General features: G+C 35.6%; 2 protein-coding genes across 3 annotated transcripts in view; one reads left to right on the top strand and one right to left on the bottom strand.

Annotated features, from left to right (window-relative positions):
• Window positions 1–1,981, top strand: part of napepld (N-acyl phosphatidylethanolamine phospholipase D) — an 18,474-nt gene extending 16,493 nt beyond the window's left edge. For both annotated transcript variants that reach the window (XM_015392429.1, XM_015392430.1), the window contains exon 10: window positions 787–1,981. In XM_015392429.1, coding sequence (XP_015247915.1) covers window positions 787–918 — 132 coding nt within the window. In that variant the 3' untranslated portion in view covers window positions 919–1,981. The remainder of the gene's footprint in view (window positions 1–786) is intronic.
• The window catches only part of cacna2d4 (calcium channel, voltage-dependent, alpha 2/delta subunit 4), a 104,315-nt gene continuing 83,999 nt past the window's right edge, over window positions 809–21,124 (bottom strand). Inside the window, exons 29-43 of the mRNA XM_015392433.1 lie at window positions 16,710–16,724; window positions 16,204–16,248; window positions 15,967–16,029; window positions 14,099–14,169; window positions 13,179–13,254; window positions 13,033–13,085; window positions 12,043–12,098; window positions 10,709–10,729; window positions 10,198–10,318; window positions 9,483–9,598; window positions 9,254–9,336; window positions 6,628–8,177; window positions 5,278–5,324; window positions 1,138–1,190; window positions 809–946 (exon numbers count right to left, since the gene is read on the bottom strand). Of these exons, the coding sequence (XP_015247919.1) occupies window positions 8,085–8,177; window positions 9,254–9,336; window positions 9,483–9,598; window positions 10,198–10,318; window positions 10,709–10,729; window positions 12,043–12,098; window positions 13,033–13,085; window positions 13,179–13,254; window positions 14,099–14,169; window positions 15,967–16,029; window positions 16,204–16,248; window positions 16,710–16,724 (813 nt within the window). The 3' untranslated portion in view covers window positions 809–946; window positions 1,138–1,190; window positions 5,278–5,324; window positions 6,628–8,084. The remainder of the gene's footprint in view (window positions 947–1,137; window positions 1,191–5,277; window positions 5,325–6,627; window positions 8,178–9,253; window positions 9,337–9,482; window positions 9,599–10,197; window positions 10,319–10,708; window positions 10,730–12,042; window positions 12,099–13,032; window positions 13,086–13,178; window positions 13,255–14,098; window positions 14,170–15,966; window positions 16,030–16,203; window positions 16,249–16,709; window positions 16,725–21,124) is intronic.

Below are 21,124 nucleotides of genomic sequence, written 5' to 3'. Positions count from 1 at the left end.
TTTATTTACAGCATATTGGGTGAGCAAACCCAGCCTCTATATCATTAGTTTGGTGAGAAATGCATCTGTTGAGCTTTCAGAGTTCAGCAGAATCAATGTTAGTCCGTCACACTGACCAACAATGGCTTACATTGCTCACTCAATGCGCAGTAAATAAGCCAATCAGATATCAGGGTCTGTGTGGAAGCAGCCCACTGAGTTTAATAGATGGAGATGACAATTATAATAATTTGCTGCGCAAACATCCCGTAATAGATATATATAATGTGTTCAAATTGTGTACCCTTTAACCCTCCATATTCCTCCTATTTGCACTCTAGCCTTGACAGGATCTGCTAGAAAAGGAGACTTGATTTAACTCTCAGCTAAAAGTAGGGAATACTAACAAACAGGCTAACTGCACAAATTCCTGAACTTAAGGCAGCTCCTTTCTTTCCCGCCCTTCATTACTGAATGAACCGATTTATCCAGGTGTGTCAGGCCATTGTTTTCATGGTTACTGAGGTCAGACACATCTAGATGAATCTGTTCATCCAGTAGAGAAAGACGGGAATTAACAGAGTTGTCTATAGAGCCAATTTTACTCCGGTTATTGTCCTCCTGGCTCTGAAAACAAAAAAGCAGGAATTTACTGCAGATCTAACTCTGGATTGATACCACAGCCACAATATAAGACTGGGCTTTGAGGTCACTCTTGTTTTATATCATTCTATGCTGTTTAACAATTTATATATAACCCAAGCAAGATCATTTGTGATATTCTCTTCCTGTCTCTCCTTCATTCAGTATTACCTGGAGCCTCCAGTTCGTCTCAGAGAGGCCTTGAAACAGAAGGGACTGAAACCAGAATCGTTCTTCACTTTGCATCACGGGGAGTCTCGGCTCATAGCTTCAGAGGACCGGGACGTCTTTGAATGATGTGTCTCCATCTGTCTTTGGACTAAATCTGTAAAAAGAAACAAGACTGATGATGACAGCTCCACCTAAATAAAAACGAATGTTTTATCGTGCACATATCAACTCTTTGCCACAGCGTTTTAAAGGAAATACACTCAACTGCCTGGTTGACCTTAAAATTCATAGGATAAAGTACTATACTGTTTGACAAAAAAAATAAGCCAGTCTGCGATAACTTACATGTTTCCAATAGATCTAGGGTTGTGAGGCTCTGCCTTAGAAATCTTTCACATCTAAGGAAGAAGGAAAAACAAAAAGAATTCAGCTTCACTTTTCATCTTTAGACCCACACAGAGTAGGATTCTTTTTTTAAAGATGGTGCCATATTTGAATGTGTTATTTTCAGCTAATATGAAAACAAAGATATGCATTTGCTTCAATTGATAGCCTATCCACATCTCACAACATTTCTATAAACCCAGAGTTAAACGGTGTGAATTCTTAACATACCACCACCTCTATGTGCTAACAAGACAGGTGCCTCATCACAGGTATTTTCAGTGAATGTTTTAGATACGACCACTTTGGTCAAATACAGGCCCCCCAATGCAGAAAAATCCTATACCTCAACTATTTGTTACTTGGCTTTTTCATATGTGGTCACTTTAATTTGTATAAAATGCAAGAGCTGTTCTTATCCAACAAGAGACTAGATCGCTAAACTCCCCACAATGCTTTTAATTTCTACTGTGTGTTTAGCTACATGCAGCATAATGCTGTCATCCATATAAAGTCTATTCATCTGATAATACATTTCAAGTTCATGTGCTGGTCTGCTGCGTCTAGCCTCTTTAAATGCAGAGCAAAAGATCTCACACCTCCCTCAGCCTGGAAAAAAAGACTGGCACACCTGGTACATTTACTGTCAGTAAAGGGAAAATAGAAAATCAACTCAGTTGGTTAAAAACTGTGACCAACCCTTTACCAATACAACTGCCAGTGATGGAGGTTAAGAAGCAAAAAAACAGCTACTAAGACATCCACACTCAAAGTATTACGATTATATTAATAGTAGACTGACTCCTAATAGCTTGTTTTACTGATCAAGAGGACGATAGGAATGATTGATGGTGCCTTCATGTGGTATCGTATTTATGGTAAATATCAAAAGCCACCATGGAATTTTGCACTTGAACTCCCATTGATGTCGTAATTTCCACTGGAAAGCTAAGAAAATTCTATGATACCCAAGCTTTGTCTACATGGCGGAGAGCAGAGAAAAGATTCTGTTCTCCTGTTGTGTTTGTGGCTTTCATAATGCTGTGACATAAATATGTTTTAAAAATATATTTAAAGTTGCATCGTTTTTTAAAATTATGCATTTGATGCATCCTGTTCTTCCTGTAGCAGATCAATAGGGAAGTCTGACTGTCTCGCCCAGGTCAGGATCATCTTTGGATCCATGTTTCTCTTCTCTACAACAACAAAAGCGCTGCTTATTTCCTCTAAGCGAAGTGGTAAGGGTTATTTTTACCGGAACACATAAAGGCACCATCAATCCTAAGACCACCACTACACCAATCTGTTTCTACAACCAGCTCATCAATTTATCAATGAAAGAAAATAAAGAGCACTTCAACAAAACAGTCGAACACTGTGACTGAATCATTAAAAGGTAAAAGCAAAAAATTATTCTAAAATCTTAAAGATTTGATTCTTTTTTTTTAAAAAAAAATCAGATAACACAAATGATCCATTCCAAAGATACAGCTACTATTTCCCAGATAGAAACAAAACACATTTCTATTTTTCAACTGGTTTGCAATTTAAATCCCAGCAAAAACCTGGACTTTCTTACTTCCAAAAATTAGCTTTCATCTGAGCGCGGTTCTGACTACTTCACCTCATGTTTTCTCAGAAGGGATTGTTGCCAAATCAATCAGGCTAATTATTAGCTTCCTTAGATGGCCTACCTTTCAGATTTTGACATTTTAAACGGAATCTGACATCGTATCAGGCTGGACTTTAATTAGGTAAGAAAATTAGCAAAATGCAGCATTATCAACAGTTCTTATCAAGGTTTCTCCTAAATAGTGACTTGGCTTTAATTTCTTAGTGTGGGTTTCTCTAGGCGCTGCAGTTCCCTGTCACTGATTAAAAAAATAGCAATCAGTGATGAATAACAGGAAATCCACAGAGTACGCAAATGTTTCATACTGATTTAGCTTCTGATACCAGACTGAGCTTACGACTTACCAAAGTAACATGTTTCATTCAATTTTTGCACCATGGATATATGGGTCAGCTGATTTTTAATTTTTCAAAAAGTAAAAATCTCTTAAAGGTATAGTGGAGGATTTTCTTTTTCTGGGTGGATCATCAAAATAAGAGGTCCTCCTAATTGTCAATCATTCGGGTGATATCTTTACGTAAGGTCGTCCTACGTGCTCGTGCTCTGTTAGCTGCCTTTTTCTGTGCATGTGCACTTGTACTTGTTTCAGACAGTCATTGAAGCTCGCCTTTCCCTTTTTGAAAATGGCCGAGGGTTGTAAGAGAAAAAGTGTACAAAGTGTATAAGAAGAAGAAAAAGGCCTCAGAAAAGCGAAACAAGATCAGATTGTTTTTGGGAGTTTCTTTTATGCGATGGCGTACACTGAAAGCACAGTTCAGGCTTCCCACTGATACCTCGGTTGCAAAGTTCAGCATCCTATTTGGAGAAATCCATTTCACATCACTGCTAATAAAAATGATCTACCTCTATATTGTAACTTTCAATGGAAGATAAGTTTATTTTGTAATTTGCATCATTATTAGTTATATAGTGGCCACAGATCCTTATTTACCCCGCAAGCATGTCCACATTTCCACTGCAGCACACACATAAATACATGTACCAGTAGCCTTATTTAAGGGGAAACTTTTTATGTAAATAAGGGTGAGATGAGAGAGAGCGTCATCTTATTGCATCCTCGATTAGAAATGGGCTTGCGCATGCTCTCGCACGAGCATAATAGGCGTTCCCTCTCGGGAGCGGGTACAGGGTTGTCCATGTGTTGTTTTTTAAAGTGGAGAGGGGGCGGGTCTTTTTAAAAATTAACAAAAATCCTTCACTATACCTTTATGTTACATAGCATATTCTTATACGGAGCACTTTACTCTATGGCCACATTAAAACACTGAAATGCACATCATAGGAATTTGGGCTTTCAAACTTTATTTTGGAATTGAACCCACAACCTTCCAATTGTAAGTTTACTACACGGCACAACAGTACTTCTCTAAGTTCAAACCCTTTGTGTCAGGAAAATTTCAAACTTGCTTCACGGCCTCAAGTTTATTCGCTTAAACTTTTACAATACAAAAGTGTTAAAGCAATATCTTTTCATTTTTTCTTTCAATAAAGATGCCAAAAAGCATAAAGTCTGGTTTTCTTCATTTACATAGGAGAATTTTTTTTAGTTTAAAAAGTCTTGTTTGTATTGTTACCCTGATTTCAAATGTAAAGCTTGTATCTGATCTCATAAAACCAAAGGTTAAAGAATTATTTCAATTTCAATGGTCAGAAAATAATAATTCATTGTCCAAAATATCAGCATAGATTATTGAGTTTATGGAAAAATGTGGACGTTTGAAGAAATCAGGGTCTTTGCTTTTTTTCTTCAAATTAAAAAAATATTTTGCTTCCTAAATAAAAGAAAATAAGATTTTTAAAAACTACTTAGAAACACTGGTTTATAACATAATCGCCTATTAAATGAGTTAAAAAATTTAAAAACTTTTCACATAAAATATATACCGGTAATCACACAAATATAAAATCCACATCGTTCACATGAATTCAGAAAAAAGAATTTTAAATTACATTTTTACATCTAGAATCAACATACACCAACTATAAATTAATATATTTGGTGTTTTAATTCTATTTAAATATTTTATCATCTATATTAGTTAAATATTACTGTTTTCTTTCAAATAAATACTGCTTTTTTACTTAAGAGCCCCATTCATAACATCAGGTACTGTTCTTAAACTAATCCTAAAACACTTGCTTACTATTAAATTATTCAAAATGTGCTTTAGTGAATTTTTATGAAATTTACCTTAAATTGTAGTTTCATAAAATATATAATGGTGAAACTTCACAGTATCCTGTATATCACAATTCCCCATTACTAAGAAACTAAGCATACATCCAGGATCGTTTACAGCTGTTTCAGTAATGTTTTAATAGGTTCTGTTGGATTTATCTATCAATGCAAACAATTAGAAAAGGCCTAATAATAAATTAGCTAAATTATCAATGTCGGCGCAGACAGCTACCACAAGTTTGTTATTTTTAGAGAAAACTGCAGAGAAAATAAAGATGTGACCACTGACCTGTTCAGGCGATATTCCAAAGATTCTCCTCCTCCTGTTCAGCTTTGCTGTAAAAAAATAAAAAATAGGCCCACATGAGCACAAAATAACGTACATTCATTGTTTTTTCTGTTGTTTCTGCTGGCTGACACTTCTCTCTCCCACAGATGTTTCCAATTAGCCTGATACTCTTCTGTTTCAAAAGTTTAAAGGGATATTCTACTGTTTTCCCAGTGTTTGCCATTTTTCTCAGCTTGCATGAAAGCATTTACAAACAAAATATTAATGTTAGAGCTGTAAGTATACATTCATATGTTTATATTTCTTTTTTATGTATTTATTGCTGTTTTCAAGGCTGCACTTCAAAAAAATGAAATTGTCTAGAGCCGTTTTAAACGAAATTTCTTTTTGTTTACACTGGTGTATAGAAAATGACAAAATAAATCTGTCTAAAGTTTAAATTTAGTAAAAACCAATGCAAAATATCCCCTTTTACTTTTTTCCCCAATAAAGCGAACTTTAGATTTAGTTATGCATTCATTTATATTTCTTATTTTTTAATGAACACTCTTTTCTGAATTGACAGAATAAACAATTTTAGCACCTAAATTAATAAGTACGCAGTCTCCCACAGTATAATCAGTATAATTCCTGAAAAAGACTGAGAAAACTGCAACAAAGCAAGAACAACACTAATAATTTCTAAAGTTTTCATTTGTTCAACCAAAAAGAAACACCTATTGACTGTAATGAATCATTAATTTAATGCTAATGCAGGATGTAATCAATGAAGATAAAGAAAACTATAATGCAGCTGAAGGTATGGACAAGAAGTGTAATTAAAAAAGTCGTATAAGGGTTGAGGCTGGTTTACTAATAAAATATTTAAATGTCAAATTCTAATGTTTTTTTTAAGGGTTTATACAAACTGTGGCAAAAGCTGAGAAAGACTTATGGACCTTAAAGAAAAAGCTCAATAAAAGCCTTTCTTCTTCCTCTTCTTTTACTTCATTACTAAATATTAATTTAGGTTTATGACCTTTAAACGACAGACATGATGGAGCTTATTTAATCTGAAAATGAACACACTTAAGGTTAAGTTAAATAAAGTTTTCATTTGTACTAAATCATAATACAAAATGAAAACAACCATTTTAAATGGAAACAAACTGTTTAAACATTAACAGCTGTTTCTTAATTATTCAAACTTAAGCATAAACTTAAAACTGACAGTATAAACCTCCATGTCCGACTGCACAGTGTATTGAAATCATATTTGTTCTGCAAAAATTGAGGTTTTCTCCTCCTGAAGAAAAACATTGAAGGTTACAGTAACTGGATTTTCTGCATTGCTGGTGTGTGTGCACTTACTTGTTTGTCCTGTTTGTGTTGCCATATCCCAGGCGTGGAACCTGTCCGCCTTTCCGTGATTCTGCACGTTTAAGTTGGATTAGATGATGAATGGATGAATCTTCCAGGTCCAGTCTTCTCTCCTCCTTCCTCAGGAGGTGTCTCACTATAAAAAGTCCTCTAGAAATGTGTCCATCTTTTCCCTTTTTTATTTCAACCTCCAAAAACTTCAGCAAATTCTTATACTAGTATTAAATCTAAAAACAATTTGTTTCTCTGCCAAATCTATTCTATCTTACTTAGTGTAAATAATAGTTAATTATTTCAGAAAAGGTGGGAAACACCCAAAACATAAGAGCAAAAAGAATACAAAACTACATGAATTTAATTAACAGTGTACAAAACATGGCTCCAGTTACTGTGGCTAAACATTGAATATACAGATACATCTGTAAAGGAATCACTAACAACACAAACAAGACAGATGATTGAATTATGTTTGATAAACTCTTCACCAGAGCGTATTGTTGTGATGCACACATAATGTGTATGATAAATAAACAAAATTTGATTTGTCATTTCAACTAAAAAATGTTTTAAATTAAATAAAAGCTGCCCAGAATCTAAAGAGACTAAAAGTTTGAGTGAAACTTAAAGGTTCCTTTCATATATCTGTAATATATATGCTTACTGGTTGAGGTTAATACACTGTAGGGGAAAATTATACTATATGCACTTTTTATATTTATACAGCAGAAAGGCACAGCTCAAAACAAAAAGATAGATGGATATACAGTTTTTGGAGTGAAACTGATAAAAGCTCACATATATCAGATGAAAAATACACCGCAGTTTTCTCATTTTTCCACCTATCTGAGCCACTGAGCTGATTCTACTCTTCAGAGATTTGCCTGGTTGTACTTTTTAATCTCTAATAAGAACCCAAATGTCTTTAAACATTAAGTTCTTTTACAGGAACTGTATTGTTAACACTTTCCCACCATCAAGCGATTAAGCTTAAAATGATTTCTGCTTGTAGTTTCATAGCATTAAGCTGTATTTGAAATGCTCTGTTAATGACTCACAACATACTTGTTTTAACCCCAGTTCAAAATGTTCTTTTGCAATAACAGCATTAATAAATCTGCTACTTAAGTGACAACAGGAAACTTTTTTTTGCCCAAATATGCCTGTCGTAAGTTCACACCATACCTATATTTATATCTGCAGTATACCATTTATCTTGTATATCTAAATGGGTTATTGAGAAAAATATATAGTGCTGTAAAATTCAGGTAGTAAAAAGGTGATATTTGGATGTTTTAATTCTTAGCAGTAAAACATATCTTCACAATCTATATAAAGTTCCCTCCTGGTTTGCATACTGAAGAAATGTGTTGAATCTGCTTCCTAAAAGGTCCACTTGAGGTGATTTGTGTGCAAACCTGTTTACATATTGAGAGCAAAGTTTTGTGGCATCATAAAACAAGTAAAGCGCATGAGAGGCAGAGGAGGAGGAGGAGGCCTGACAGACGTATAAACGACGCCCCCCCGCAGTCGTTCGCATTCTCCTACAAGGACAAAACAGACAAAAGTTTGCTTTTCAGTAACGGTGGTCTTTCACATTAAAATGATCAAATATTACAAATTGTTTGTGTAAAACAAGAAAATTATGTTTATACATTTAGGAGTCTGATTTTAAGATCTTTTCGCATAATTCATCTCAGCATAAAGGTCCTATTTTAGAGTTCTGAATTTTACAGCTCATACAGTTAGGAAAGGATGTTGCTCCTGAAGTGCATTAAAGAAAATGTGGTCTTTTAAACTAAATGCAAGACTGGTAAAGGATTCGAGATTACAGAGCTCCAACATACTGGAAAAACTAAAATTAAGTGTATTTACCCTTAATTTGAGTAGGTAAATGAGATAGATTGGCAATGGAATGAGTATTTTTACTCTTAAAATAAGATAATTGGATAATATGCACTTAAAATAAGACAACCCAATCGTGTTTTCTTATTTTTAGTTGAAATAGTCTTGTTTCATTGAAAAAAATGTCTCATTTACCTCCTCAGTCCAAGAACAAATGCACTTATTTTAAGAAAAAAAATTACTTATCTAGATTCCAATTATTTCCAGTGCAAGCAGCACATTTTGCCCAATATTTTGATTTACACCTAAACCTAAAACTTGCACGTTCTGGATCATTACCCAATTTAAATGAATTGTTCCTTGGCAGCATGTGCGTCTCTGGTAAAAAAAAAATTAATTAAATCTGTGCATAGGTTTTCAGTTGATCCTGCTAACAAACCAACAACTTTGCCTTTTGTTGTCTTTTTCTTCAGTAAAATACCTCCCGACTTTTTGAGTTCTCTATATCTGACAAATAATTAATTGAAATGATGCGTTTTTATAACTACTTTTAAATCCATCATTAGCTCAGCTCTTCTAAATGTATTGCTGCAATTTGACTCCAGTTTTCCTGGCATGACGCTGCCATGGAGATAAAAAAAAAAGATGCTCATCTATGTGATAATAAACCCTAATCCTCCCTCCTCTATTTTACATTAGAATATTATTCTAGTTTTTGCATTTGTCTGTAATTGCACTAAATGTGCACCATGGGGTAGGACAGTGAGAACCTGACCTGTGGGTGGTACGCGTGGCATGACTCAGGACGTCTACGGATCTTCTGGGACCGCATCCTGTCACACTTCACCGATGCATTATGTGCAGCGAGGTTAAGAAAAAAACAAAAACAATGCGAAAACAAACATGCAACAACAAAAGTTTGAGAGCTCAAGTTTGGGGTAATGGGGAAAGAATGTATATTCTTAATTTTTCACCCTTCTTTAAGTCACTTTGTCAAAGGATATATTTGACCTCTTTAGGCTCCAGGGTGATGGGTGGATACTGTCTGGAACAGTCACAGTCTCCTTGGACCACCAACATCAGCAGGTTGCTTTCTGGTATTTGTTGCACTACAAACATCCTGAAACAGATAGAAGTGAAATAGAAAGAAACGTCAAAGCAACTCCATGTAGAATAGCTCAGAGGAAAATGCCTGACAGAAATCGCTAACAGACCGAATAATCCTCACATAGAAAAAAAAAAAAAAGGTTACATGGTTATGGATTCTTTTGGAGAGAAATATTCATGTATGAAAAGTCTATGATAACTTGGATATGTTATACTTCTTCTGTCCACAAGAGGGCACTCAAACTCTGCTTATCCTCTCAAGCTGATTTCTCTCTTTCCTTTCCACCACTATGCCTTGCATCATTGTTTCTTGCTCTCCATCTTGCCATTCAAACCCCTATTTTCTATTTTAATACTCACTCACTCTTTATTTTTTTTTTAAACCCATGCTTCTCACCCTGCATATAACTCTCCTTACACCCATAACATCTTGGTCCCCTCTACTATCACTCTTCTGACAGTCTTGTATAAATAGACACTGATCATATTGAGCAGAGCGCAGGAAAGCTGTAGAAAATGGATTCTGGGGAGACAATTTAATATGACCAGTCCGGAGCATAAAAATGACTTTGGCTGCTGTCTGTGTGTATGTGTACATGAGTGTGTGCTTACTTCTGGCACCGTCCACATTTAATAATGCTGTTAGTCTCCTTGACTGACGGCTCATGAATAAAGCTTGGGTACTCGGTGTCACATGGCTGCAATGGGTTCCATTTTTTCTTCGGAACATAGGCTAATGGAGAAATAGAAAGGGGTAATTTCTTGATTAGTTAAGAGTGCATGTGTGATCGACAGGCTAAAAGCCAAACTTTTAGGATATTACTGCTGCTCAGATGAAAGCATGCCTCAAACAAACTGAATGTACAATAAGAGGTGATTTGAAACCAGACAGAAGAGCTATAATAGCTGAGGAAAGTTTACATGTCTGGCTGGGATTTTGTTTAACTGCTTAGATATTCCATTAGCTGAGATAAAAGTGAAGGATTTGGCAGCCGTGTCTGCTCCCACTGAAAGCCTTATGTAATCTGAAAAACTAAATTTAATTCTGCTTGGAACGTTTCACAAACACTAAGGTCTGCAGAGCAGCAGACCCCCTCTAAAACACCTCAAAGCAAATACTCACAGCGACTGAAGGATGGTTTTGCTGAATGGATGGACGGTGGTAAAGATGAGAGGGTCAGTGATGAGGGGGGTGGAGGTATGATTCATAGGACCGTTAAGACAATTGAAAGGAAATGAAAGGTGATATATGAAAATCTGTCTCATAATTAATGAAAAGACACTTTATACATATCATCCAGTCAAAACCAGATAGGTACATTCGCCATATATAACAAAAAACGTTAAGTAATGATTACAAAAAATATTTCTATAGTCTCAGATAGATGAGGCAAAACATTTTGACTTTTTAAAATCTTATATAAAAGGAATATAATCATTTTTGTGTGTAAATTATTTTTCAACAATCAGCACATCACCAGCTAATGCTACCTCACTTTCCACAGGCTGATAGGCAGCTGTTTGCTGTGGATTGCTAAGGTTTTCAGCACGTATTGCAGACAGTCATGACAGATGATGCTATTGTTCATCAGGTCAGGGGTGAATATATATTGCTGCTACTGAAAGTTAAATCTTCTCATTACAGTTTCCCTGGGATTTGTTTTAAAACTTAAATCCTTGCTTCCTTGTTTCAATTTCTCTTTTTTCTACAGACATACATAAACTGACCAGCTTTAACTACTATTGCACCAATACCGATACCAGTATCGGACAGGGTCCCGATCCAGCACTATAATGGTGATATCGGTATCTGCGATTACTGACAAATAGGGCACTGATACCTTTTTTAGAGCCAAAAGTTTATTCAACTATTGTCACCTAAAAGTTCTACTGGATTCACTTTGTATTAGTCTTTTTCCTGCTTCACAAAGGTAGGCAGCAGCCTGACAAAAAGCCACAATGGCAATTATTTTACATCCAAGTAGTATGCAGTTCCTCCTATACACACACACACACACATCAATTTCAAACAGATGGTATCAGTCAATACTGCACAGCCAGGTATCTGGTATCGGTATCAGGGTCAAAAAATAGCAATGGCGCAACACTAACTTTAACACAGGGACTTTTTTTTTTTATTTAAAAACAGTTTAAATAGTGAATTTTGTATGATCTTAGTCAAATTTACAGTCATTGACAAAGATAGTTTGTTTTTATTGAATGTAAATATCTGGTTTCAACTGTATTGGTCTGGAAAGGTTTATTTTACCTTCGCGTTATGAGGACCATGAAATGGGCATTTTGAATGAAATGTAAATGAAAGCATACTTACCCTCAATGTATTTATGCTAATTCAGATTCAACTTTTAAAAATTAGTTCATCTTGGAAAAATCTGTGCTTAAGAATGTGTGAGACATGCAAAGAGAAAAAGGAAATTGAGCCATATAACAGCTCACCATCAGCAAAAGGCTCCGTATGCCAGAAGCTGCAGAAATTGAACTCCAGTAGAAACCTTAAAGAGGAAAGAGAGAGAAAGCGGTTTGTAGACAGAGGAGACACAAAAAATTAGCTAAGTTTTGATTTGAGAATAATAAAGTAAGCCTTAGAGTCACTCTTTAATAACCATTAGATGCTATAACGATTAATATCAAACATTTTTATTAAATAAAACTCTGGTTGAAGTTGAACCTATATTGTAGGTTTTAAGCTACAACAGTATTTTACATCCAAATCAAATCCCATATATGAAAAGTTGGATCCCAGCCAAGATTTTAAGAAAGAATCTGCATCTTAGATCGCCCAGATTAAACTCAACTTCTGATTCCTGTCATTAGTAGGCCTATACTGTCAGAAATGTTTTTGTTTGCTGCAGCTCAGACTATTCAGAGATCAATAAAATACTATTTAAGTCTTTTTTTTTTGTGCATACTTTTCAAAAATCTGTTTTAAGCTTTGCACATGATCTTGTTGATCTGATTACTGTAGATGTTCTTCAAAGTTGGTTCAAAGATGACTATACTGGTGCAGCTGATCTGTTTTTCTGGGTCACATGACCTGCCTGGACTCAGGCATCTGCAGCATACTGGGAGGGCAACGACAGGGAAGCGAAAGCTGCAGCCCTTTCATTTCAATAAACCACAATTTTATGAAGTAGGAGACCAAATTCTGTCAAAGTCAGCTCTATAGTCATTTTTAGGTCTAATCCTTAACAGGTTATTCATCTTTACTCCTACAATGAGCTGAATTACAACAATTCTGCACAACAGTGGGTTTGGATGGCTTTGAATGACCAACTACTCAAAGGACACATTGTTTGGAATCACATCTTTTCAACCTGGCTCTATAATACCTGATGCAGGTCTGCTTCTAGCGTTGCTAGTCAATTAAACTTTACAGTGAATTGGCAATGCAGAGCTGACTATAATGTTGCCTTTAGCCACACTTACAGTAGGAAGTTAGAGAGGAACCACTTGAAGGTCGAAGCCAAAGCGTAAAATGACTGCAGGGAGAATGGGACAGATGAAGTTTGGTGTAAAAGTGACTGGATTCTTGTTTCAAAAATACAAATTAAACTTTCAATAATTGAACTTACGCTGAGAAGAGGACGGGCGCTGCTGACAGAGTGAGAGTTGGTCTTACACATGGCCTGGTAGTCAAACAAGGACACCCTGAGGGGACATCAGCAGACATGTAAATACTGTGTTACTCCTTCAGCTCTTTTACAAACTTTTACTGATCCTTTTACTGTCTTTCACAACTAATATAGCACTAGCAACTGCAAGCTGATGAAAAAACCCATGTGGATCGAATAGCTTTTATTTATTTGGCTCATATCTGAAATCTGAATTTCTAAAACTCTGATCTGCTTTTACCAGTTGTAGCAAACTCCTCTTAGTCTTTATAATCTATGATTAGGAACTTTAAATTTTTTATTTTTTTCTCTGTTCTCCAGATGACTTGAATCGCAAACTGCACCATAAAGTGTTTTGAAGTTAAAAATAATAACTAAAAATAAACACCATTACTCTCAAATCTATGTTACAATACAGAAGCCTTAATTCAACCCAGAAAAATAAATTGAAGAATATAATATTATTATTTATTAAAAGATTTTATCTAATTTGGGTATGAATTATATTTGCCTGTTATTAGCCCTTCTTGATGATCTCATATTTTAACACAAAAAAGGTGAAATTTATAAAATCTGGAGGTAAATATGTTTTCATCAGATTCATTTGCACAGATTTTAGGAGCATGTGATCATAAATAAAACCAGAAAATAATCAGAGGAACATTTTCTACAAAAGGTTGCTGGCTGTGCCACTGGATAAGGTAAACTAATTGCTTTCATTAGCTAGTTTTAAGAGGGAAATATAGCATGACAGCAAATGGATTTGCATTTTCACCACAGACGCACACACAGAAACCCCTAGAAACACAACTGTATAGATATATATATATATATAGATATATCTCAACCAGGCAGACAGCAGATTAGTGCCAGGCAGGTACCTTTTAAACATGCCCATTTGAATCAGTGTGGTCATCACTGATCCGTCCGTCTCGCCGAAGAACCTTCCTGCCTGTCAGAACAGATGATAAAGCTCTCAGTACAGCTTAACAAATTCCTGTGATGATTAACTGACATATTTAATTACAATTAAAATGCTGCAGTAATGTCATTTAATGCAAACACTTGAAATAATCTTAAACTTTGAATTGTGGGGATGATAAAAGAGATTTTAAATCTTTTTTTCTTCTTTTGTATGATGAAATAGATAAAAATCCAGATTACAATTCTGGTATCTGTTTTTAAAATTTGTTTTCATGATCAAATTTGTTCTGTAACAACAACCAAATGGAAACTGGGGTCCCTTTTACTTTGCCTATGCGAAAAACATCTTGATTTAAACGGAAATATGCAAAAGGTAAAGTTAATCCATAGATTAACATAGATTAAATTTTAGTTCCTCTAAACCTAAGGCAGATGTATATGCAGAAAATAACAGGATGAAAATGAACAAAAAGTTTTTGTTTGACAGTTTTCTATCAGACAGTTATAATTTTTTCATATTTTGTTTCATTTCAACCATCAACTTCAATGTATTTTATTAGAACCTTCTCTGATATATTGGAGTGTAGGGACGGTGCATCCAGTCCTCACGGTAGTGGCAACTGGTGTAGCAGGCGTGATATTTTGGTCACCTGCATGCCGATGAGGATTAAGGTGATGGTGGGAAGGAATCAACTCTAAATCTGCGCTATAGGTTTTCAGGAGCTGAAATCTAAGTCCACCCCCCTTTCAGGACCCAGTCCTCTGTAGTGTGGACCCCAACAGCTCCCTATTACAAGGGCATGGCCCAGCATCAGGTTAATTTGCAGGCCAACAACGACCTTAACGACCCCCCATTTCAAAGGGGTGGACCTGTTCAATTTGCATGTTTTCTAAGCCATAACAAGGCTTTTGTTGGGCTACTCTATAAAAGCTTTAGTCCTCAAGAAGATAATTGTCCTTTAATGCTTACCAACATACCTCTCAGACCTTTAAAGAACTTCAGTATACATCACACTCTTATAAACTATTTACCAATTAAATGGCTAATATCCATTCAAAGGGGGGTAAATAAAAAGGCATGTTACTTTGAGATCATTGCTAGTTAATTATAGCCTGATAAACCAGACTAAATGTGAGACTAAATGTGTAATTTAGTCTGGCGTCGATGAATGAGACATCAGAAGATTGTTGATAAGAACAACCCGTTGTTTTTCAAACCATGTCTGTGCCTACTGCCTAACACTCTGACCAATGAGTGCAACTCACTGTGACGTAGTAAGCGTGACAGAAAGCTGGTGGGGGAGTGTAAACAAACAGCCTGTCAGTAAAATGACAAATACTTCCTTCTTAAAAATGAATGAGCAGAACACATCTCTGCGTTGTGATTGGTCCGCCAGCTCTAGGGCCTGGGGCATTGATCGAGGCTAGAGCAAACTCACAGGCAAAAATGATTTTGGCCGCTGGCGGGTGGGGCTAATTTACTAGGCTAGCTAATTCAGAAATTTTTAGATAATTTTTCTCCTCACATAATTAAACAAAACAGTTTTTGCAACAACAACAAAAAAACATATGTAAGATACAAAGGATTATTAGGTTTTAATGTTACAAAATATGCAAAACTGGCATAAAAACATTTACGTAAGGAGTCTACTAGAGGTCTCAAGAAAAAAAGGAAAACTACTGAGATACTTGGCCTTTCTAAAACAGATACACCTAAGCTTTCATGCTCTTAAGATATTGTCTTCTCTCACCAAAGAGAAAACAGATTGGAAAGCTTTCACCCCTTCAAAGTAAGATTTAAAAGGCCTTTAATGTGTTGACTTACATCACTCCGTTGTTTAGAAATTAGGACAAAGCCATTATTGTCAATAACGTAGCACTCAATGTCCTAACAAGAGACAGAAAAACAAAGGACTTATGACAAATGTAATTAAAGTGATCACCAAAAGATTAAAAATGCTTAGATTTGTTCTCTAGTGGCTCCATACTCTACATATACATAATAATATTCAAATATTATGCAAGTCATATAAGTAGAAGACAGAAAGCAATATATACTCACAAAACTGTCACAGCGAAGAGGACAAACCCCTTCCACAGTGGAGCACTGAAGAACAGAGACAAAATCTACTGTAATTAGAGAGCAATTTCAGAAAACCTCAATGAGCCAATTAGAAATATTATCTCTATGTATATGTGAGAAAAGAGTGTGTCTGTGTTCACAAGGAAACATTTTAAACACATGCTTCTTTCTGTGGTTTTCTGTGGAGGTGTTAGGCTGGAACGGCTGTCTTAATATGTGTGAAAAAAAACAGTGTCTGCTTTGGTGAGAAATTGTTAATTTGTGCAAGATGTGACAGGAATGTCTACCTGAGACTGACTGGTGAGCATCTCGTTTGAGAGCTTATTTTATGTTTGTGTCTCTGCGACTGTGTGTACGTCTGCCGTCTGTTTAATTAATGTTGTGAAGCACAAGTTCACAGAGCTCAGCGGGGAAGTGTGGATGATATTTTCTGGTTCCATAAGCAAAAGGAGGCTGCCTCTGTGGAAAATGATGAGCATACTTACATCTGTGTCATTTGGCTGAAGAGAAGCAGAGGAGAAATGAGAACAGAGCATTACAAAAAGAGTAGCACTGGATCAGGCAATAAACACTTTTGATGCTTCTGTTTACTGTTCAAACATATGCTCTGATTGCATAACAGAAATGAGCTGTATAAGATGCATAACCTTTAATTTGCTGTTTAAAAACCAACAAGTTGGTTGTTCATTTTATGCATTTAGCTCACACTTTTGTCCAAAGCGACTTACGCAGTAGACACAATGACAACTTTTTGTCATATTGATGATAACTGTAATATTATGTCTAGTTTGTAAGTCAATATTTGCATAAAAGCGTCTGCTAAATGCATAAACATAAACAATAATAGGTTGGAATTTTTTTTTACTACACTATGAATAGTATTTAGGTTTTTTTAATGATTGTAACATTTTGAGATATATCAAGGAAGTTAATAAATGTTTAGATTGCAAAAAGGTTAAAGGGATCTATACAGCAAAAATAATAAAGAAATACAATTTTAGCTTGAAGAGGTTAGTTTGTTTTAGTCATCCATTACTCACCTGCAAATGTAAAAAAAAAGGACTAAATGGTGAAATCTTTTGTCTGTGGTTCAATGTGTGGGTTGGTGTCTATGGACAGCATGTCTTTGGAATCATGGTGAGGTGAAACAGAGCATGTCGAACTGTGAATGAAACAATTTATCATCCTTTTCAGTCCTATTACAGCCAAGTGTTGGTCTTTCTCTTGGTTTCCCATCACTGGTGCCTGGTATGAAGAACAATTCAGGGGACTTAGAGGAATGACAACGTGTCCCCTGTAGCATACACCAAGTAGTGAGGCTTGATGCGAGAGGCTAGATTAAAAGGACAATGGACCATCTCATCCCTTTAATCAAAAAGGAATTAGTGTAAATACATTTGGTTACAGTTGTATTAGTACGTATACCTATCAACTGTTATTTACCATGCTAAATGTCAGGGACATATTTAAAGTTGAATTTTATAGTGACTACAAAATTCTCCTAGTCTCCATTCTGAACCATGCCCATGTTCAGGAAATATGGTTAATAATAAATACCCATAAGCACTTATAAGCTTTGAGGGCCTACCAGTGAGCCGAGGCCTCGTTTATAAAAAAGTTTAACATTTACTTTTTTTTAATCTACTGTAGATTACTCTGTTTTGGTCAAATTACATCTAACTAACCTGACAACAGCCAGATGCATGTCTCACTCCGCCTAGCTCCGTGAGTGGAGCTGGGCGGAGCGAGACATGCATCTGGCTGTTGTCAGGTTAACATCTAACAGCCGTAAGACACATTTTCTCACTCCAGCCCTTTAGGGGGCAGTAATACACCACAGAGGATATATAACTACAGTAGCACAAAGTTAAAAGCATGCAAGTAAAGGCTGGATCACACCACTCGTGTCTGACTCTGCAAAATCCAATTAGATTTTTCTCCTGTCACACCGACAGCAATTCATACAGAGAGGCTCCTACTACACATAGGGTTAGCAGATCATGATCTGTGCAGGACTCTGCTGCATTTTCACCCCTTCAAAGTTTAAATAATGTCCCAGAAATTCAACAACATCCTAATTTGACTGGATCAACTTATGAACAATCAAACAAAAATATATAAGATGTATTCAAGCCTTAAAAGTCAGCACTTTCATAATGACACAATGAAACCCTGGAATGAAACAATGACATACTTGTGATAAGTAGGGCTGGGTAAAAAAATCAATTTAATCGATTTTGAATTGATTCCTTTACATTTTTGCAAAATCAATGTCTAGGAAATTAGATCGATTCGTTTTATAGTGACGCTTGTGACGTTCACATTCAGATGAGCAGGAAAGATGCTCTCAAGATGACTTCAAGCCAGACAGTTGCAAATATAGCCAATAGGTTGACTGAAGACATTAACAAATGGGGGCTGACCAGCAAACACCCTGTAGTTGTTACAGACAACGCTGCAAATAAGGTTTGTGCAGTGGAGATAATGCAGCTCATGCATGTCTGCTTTGTTCCCGCTGTGTCACATCTGCTTGCTCGAGTGAGGCTTCACTTTTTCACTTCTCACAAACAAGTTTGCTCTTTTGAGACAGTTTTGTTCACGTCTCAAGTTTAAACTGTCTGATTTACAAGTTTGCACTTTGTGTTTAATATGACAGGAAAAAAATTATTACATGAGTATTTTGAAACACAGTTGAACCACTTTCATTATTGTAATAACAGATCGAACCAAATTTAATCGATTTAGAACTGAATGAATCAAAATGGAATCGATTCAGGACTTAATACCCAGCCCTAGTGATAAGTGCAAGGGACAACTAGAATAAAATCCCAACAGTAGGCAGGAAAAAGAGTTTGCAAATTTGATTTTTGTCAAAATAGTTTGGAACAAATAAATCAGACATGTGACATCGGCAAGACAAAAATATTTATAATTTCTCACCTATAAAGAGGTATCAACAATTTGCATTATGATCTGATAACTATGGAGTTAATCTTGATTTATTTTGGTGTATATACTGAGGCAGATATAAGTTTTTAAACCCTCTGGGTTTAAAATGTTAAGTCTTCATTGTCAGCTAGATTAAGATTTAAACTCCCAGATGTAGTCAGATTAGTCAGTATATTGTTTTTGGAAAAAAAAAAGGTATTTTATCATTACTGCAGTAGGAAAGAATATTCAGCATAATGTGTTTAAGTTTGCAATTAACAAGACGTGTTTAGTTTCACAATATTTGTTTAGTTGAGTAGTCTTAATGATAAAGGTACTCAGTCTTCCCCAGCAGCAAATGTGAATTTATGTTTGAGAATTGGTGATTGAAAATGTCTTGTAGGCTTGGTTTATAAATGACAATAACCTGACAAATCTAATCCATGTATTTCAGCTGAAGGCCTGTTTTTGTTTAATATCAGAGGACCAAGGTTGAGAAGCTCAGGTAGTGATAAGCAGAAAGAAATGTCCTCCTTTCAAGTATGCCTCTAAAAAAAGCCAGAATTATTAAAAGCCAGAACTATTAAAAGAGTGGATTTCTCTGTCTAGTTAGAACAGATTTACATCTTTCCCAGTCTTTATTTTTTCCCTTAAAGGAACTAATCAGGCCATCAACAATTTTGTCACCTGCCAAACTTATAGCTTATTGCATGTTTTACTAATATAGTGAAACCCTAATCGGTTTCTTTGAATAATATATTTCTTAGTATTGATAATTTTCAAAATATCTTTTATTTTGATAGCATTTTGCAGATGTAATTGCATCCAAGGCTGGTGACTAAGGAAAGCTGAGAAAAAACACATTTATTCACATTCAAAAACCATTTGTAATTTCCTTTTCACTTTACAATGATTTACTTATTTGTACTGATTTATAAAGATAAAAAAATTCGGATTCTTTTCGTTTTTTTTTTTTTATAGAAATGCGAATATAGGGGATTTGAATATTTTTTTATAGACAATCTGGAGACATCCTGGTTTTCTGTTTCTGCCTGATGATTATGTTCAAATTGGGACTGACCGTATGTAATGTTATCATGATGGAGCAAATTAAAACCTCAAATAAACTACTGTGAGCTCCTCTGGCAGGCTTATTCATTGACACACATGAACACTGGTCAAACTAGCACATGCAGTAAATGAACAAGCCTTATGAAAGTACATGAAAGGAAGAGAAGATGATAACATAAGCCTGCTTAGTCAGAAATGACTGATGAAATCAGAAACAGGAGGAAAGGGAGAAAAAGGCATGAGATGGGGAAGATGACAAGAAATTTCTATACCAGACAAATTAAGTATAAAAAAAATGTACTAAATTTTTCAGATTGAGTGTCTGAAGATGGACATAATGTCCATATTGGCACAGATGGCAGAGCATATGGTCCCTGTTAATCTGACACATAACCCTAACAGACAAACACAAAAAGGCACCTTTTTCCACATCTCTAACACACACCAATGTGTGCATACAGAAACACACAAACCCAAAGTCAGCCACACGCAGAGCCACGCTGCAGTGGCCATCAATCACCTAATGGCTAGCCAGAAGCTTTAAATGGCATTTTAACTGCTGTCATTTACAGCCATGGGTGCAGAGGAGGAGAGGGACCAAATCATCAAACACCTGCTACTGCAAAAAGAGCTACGGCAAATTAAGCAAGTTCTCCCGAAGGTGTGAAAGGTTACTCACATCTTTCTCTTAGGGCTATTTCTGCATCTCTCAGCACAACATGATTATCCCCAAACAGCTTTAATGATGAAATTAAAGTTTCACATATGGTCTTAAAGGCACTTCTTTAATGGGGAGAGCAGTGAAATGAGATGGTGCATTAGGCCAAACTAAGTGTAAATGTTTTAATTATCAGCTAACAAGGAATAAATAATGCTTTTAATACTCAGTAAAAAACTGATT

The sequence above is a fragment of the Cyprinodon variegatus genome, unplaced genomic scaffold (genome assembly GCF_000732505.1).
Source record: "Cyprinodon variegatus isolate N-32 unplaced genomic scaffold, C_variegatus-1.0 Scaffold590, whole genome shotgun sequence".
In the NCBI taxonomy this organism is placed as follows: Eukaryota; Metazoa; Chordata; class Actinopteri; order Cyprinodontiformes; family Cyprinodontidae; genus Cyprinodon; species Cyprinodon variegatus.
This window is presented reverse-complemented; position numbering and strand designations above follow the sequence as displayed.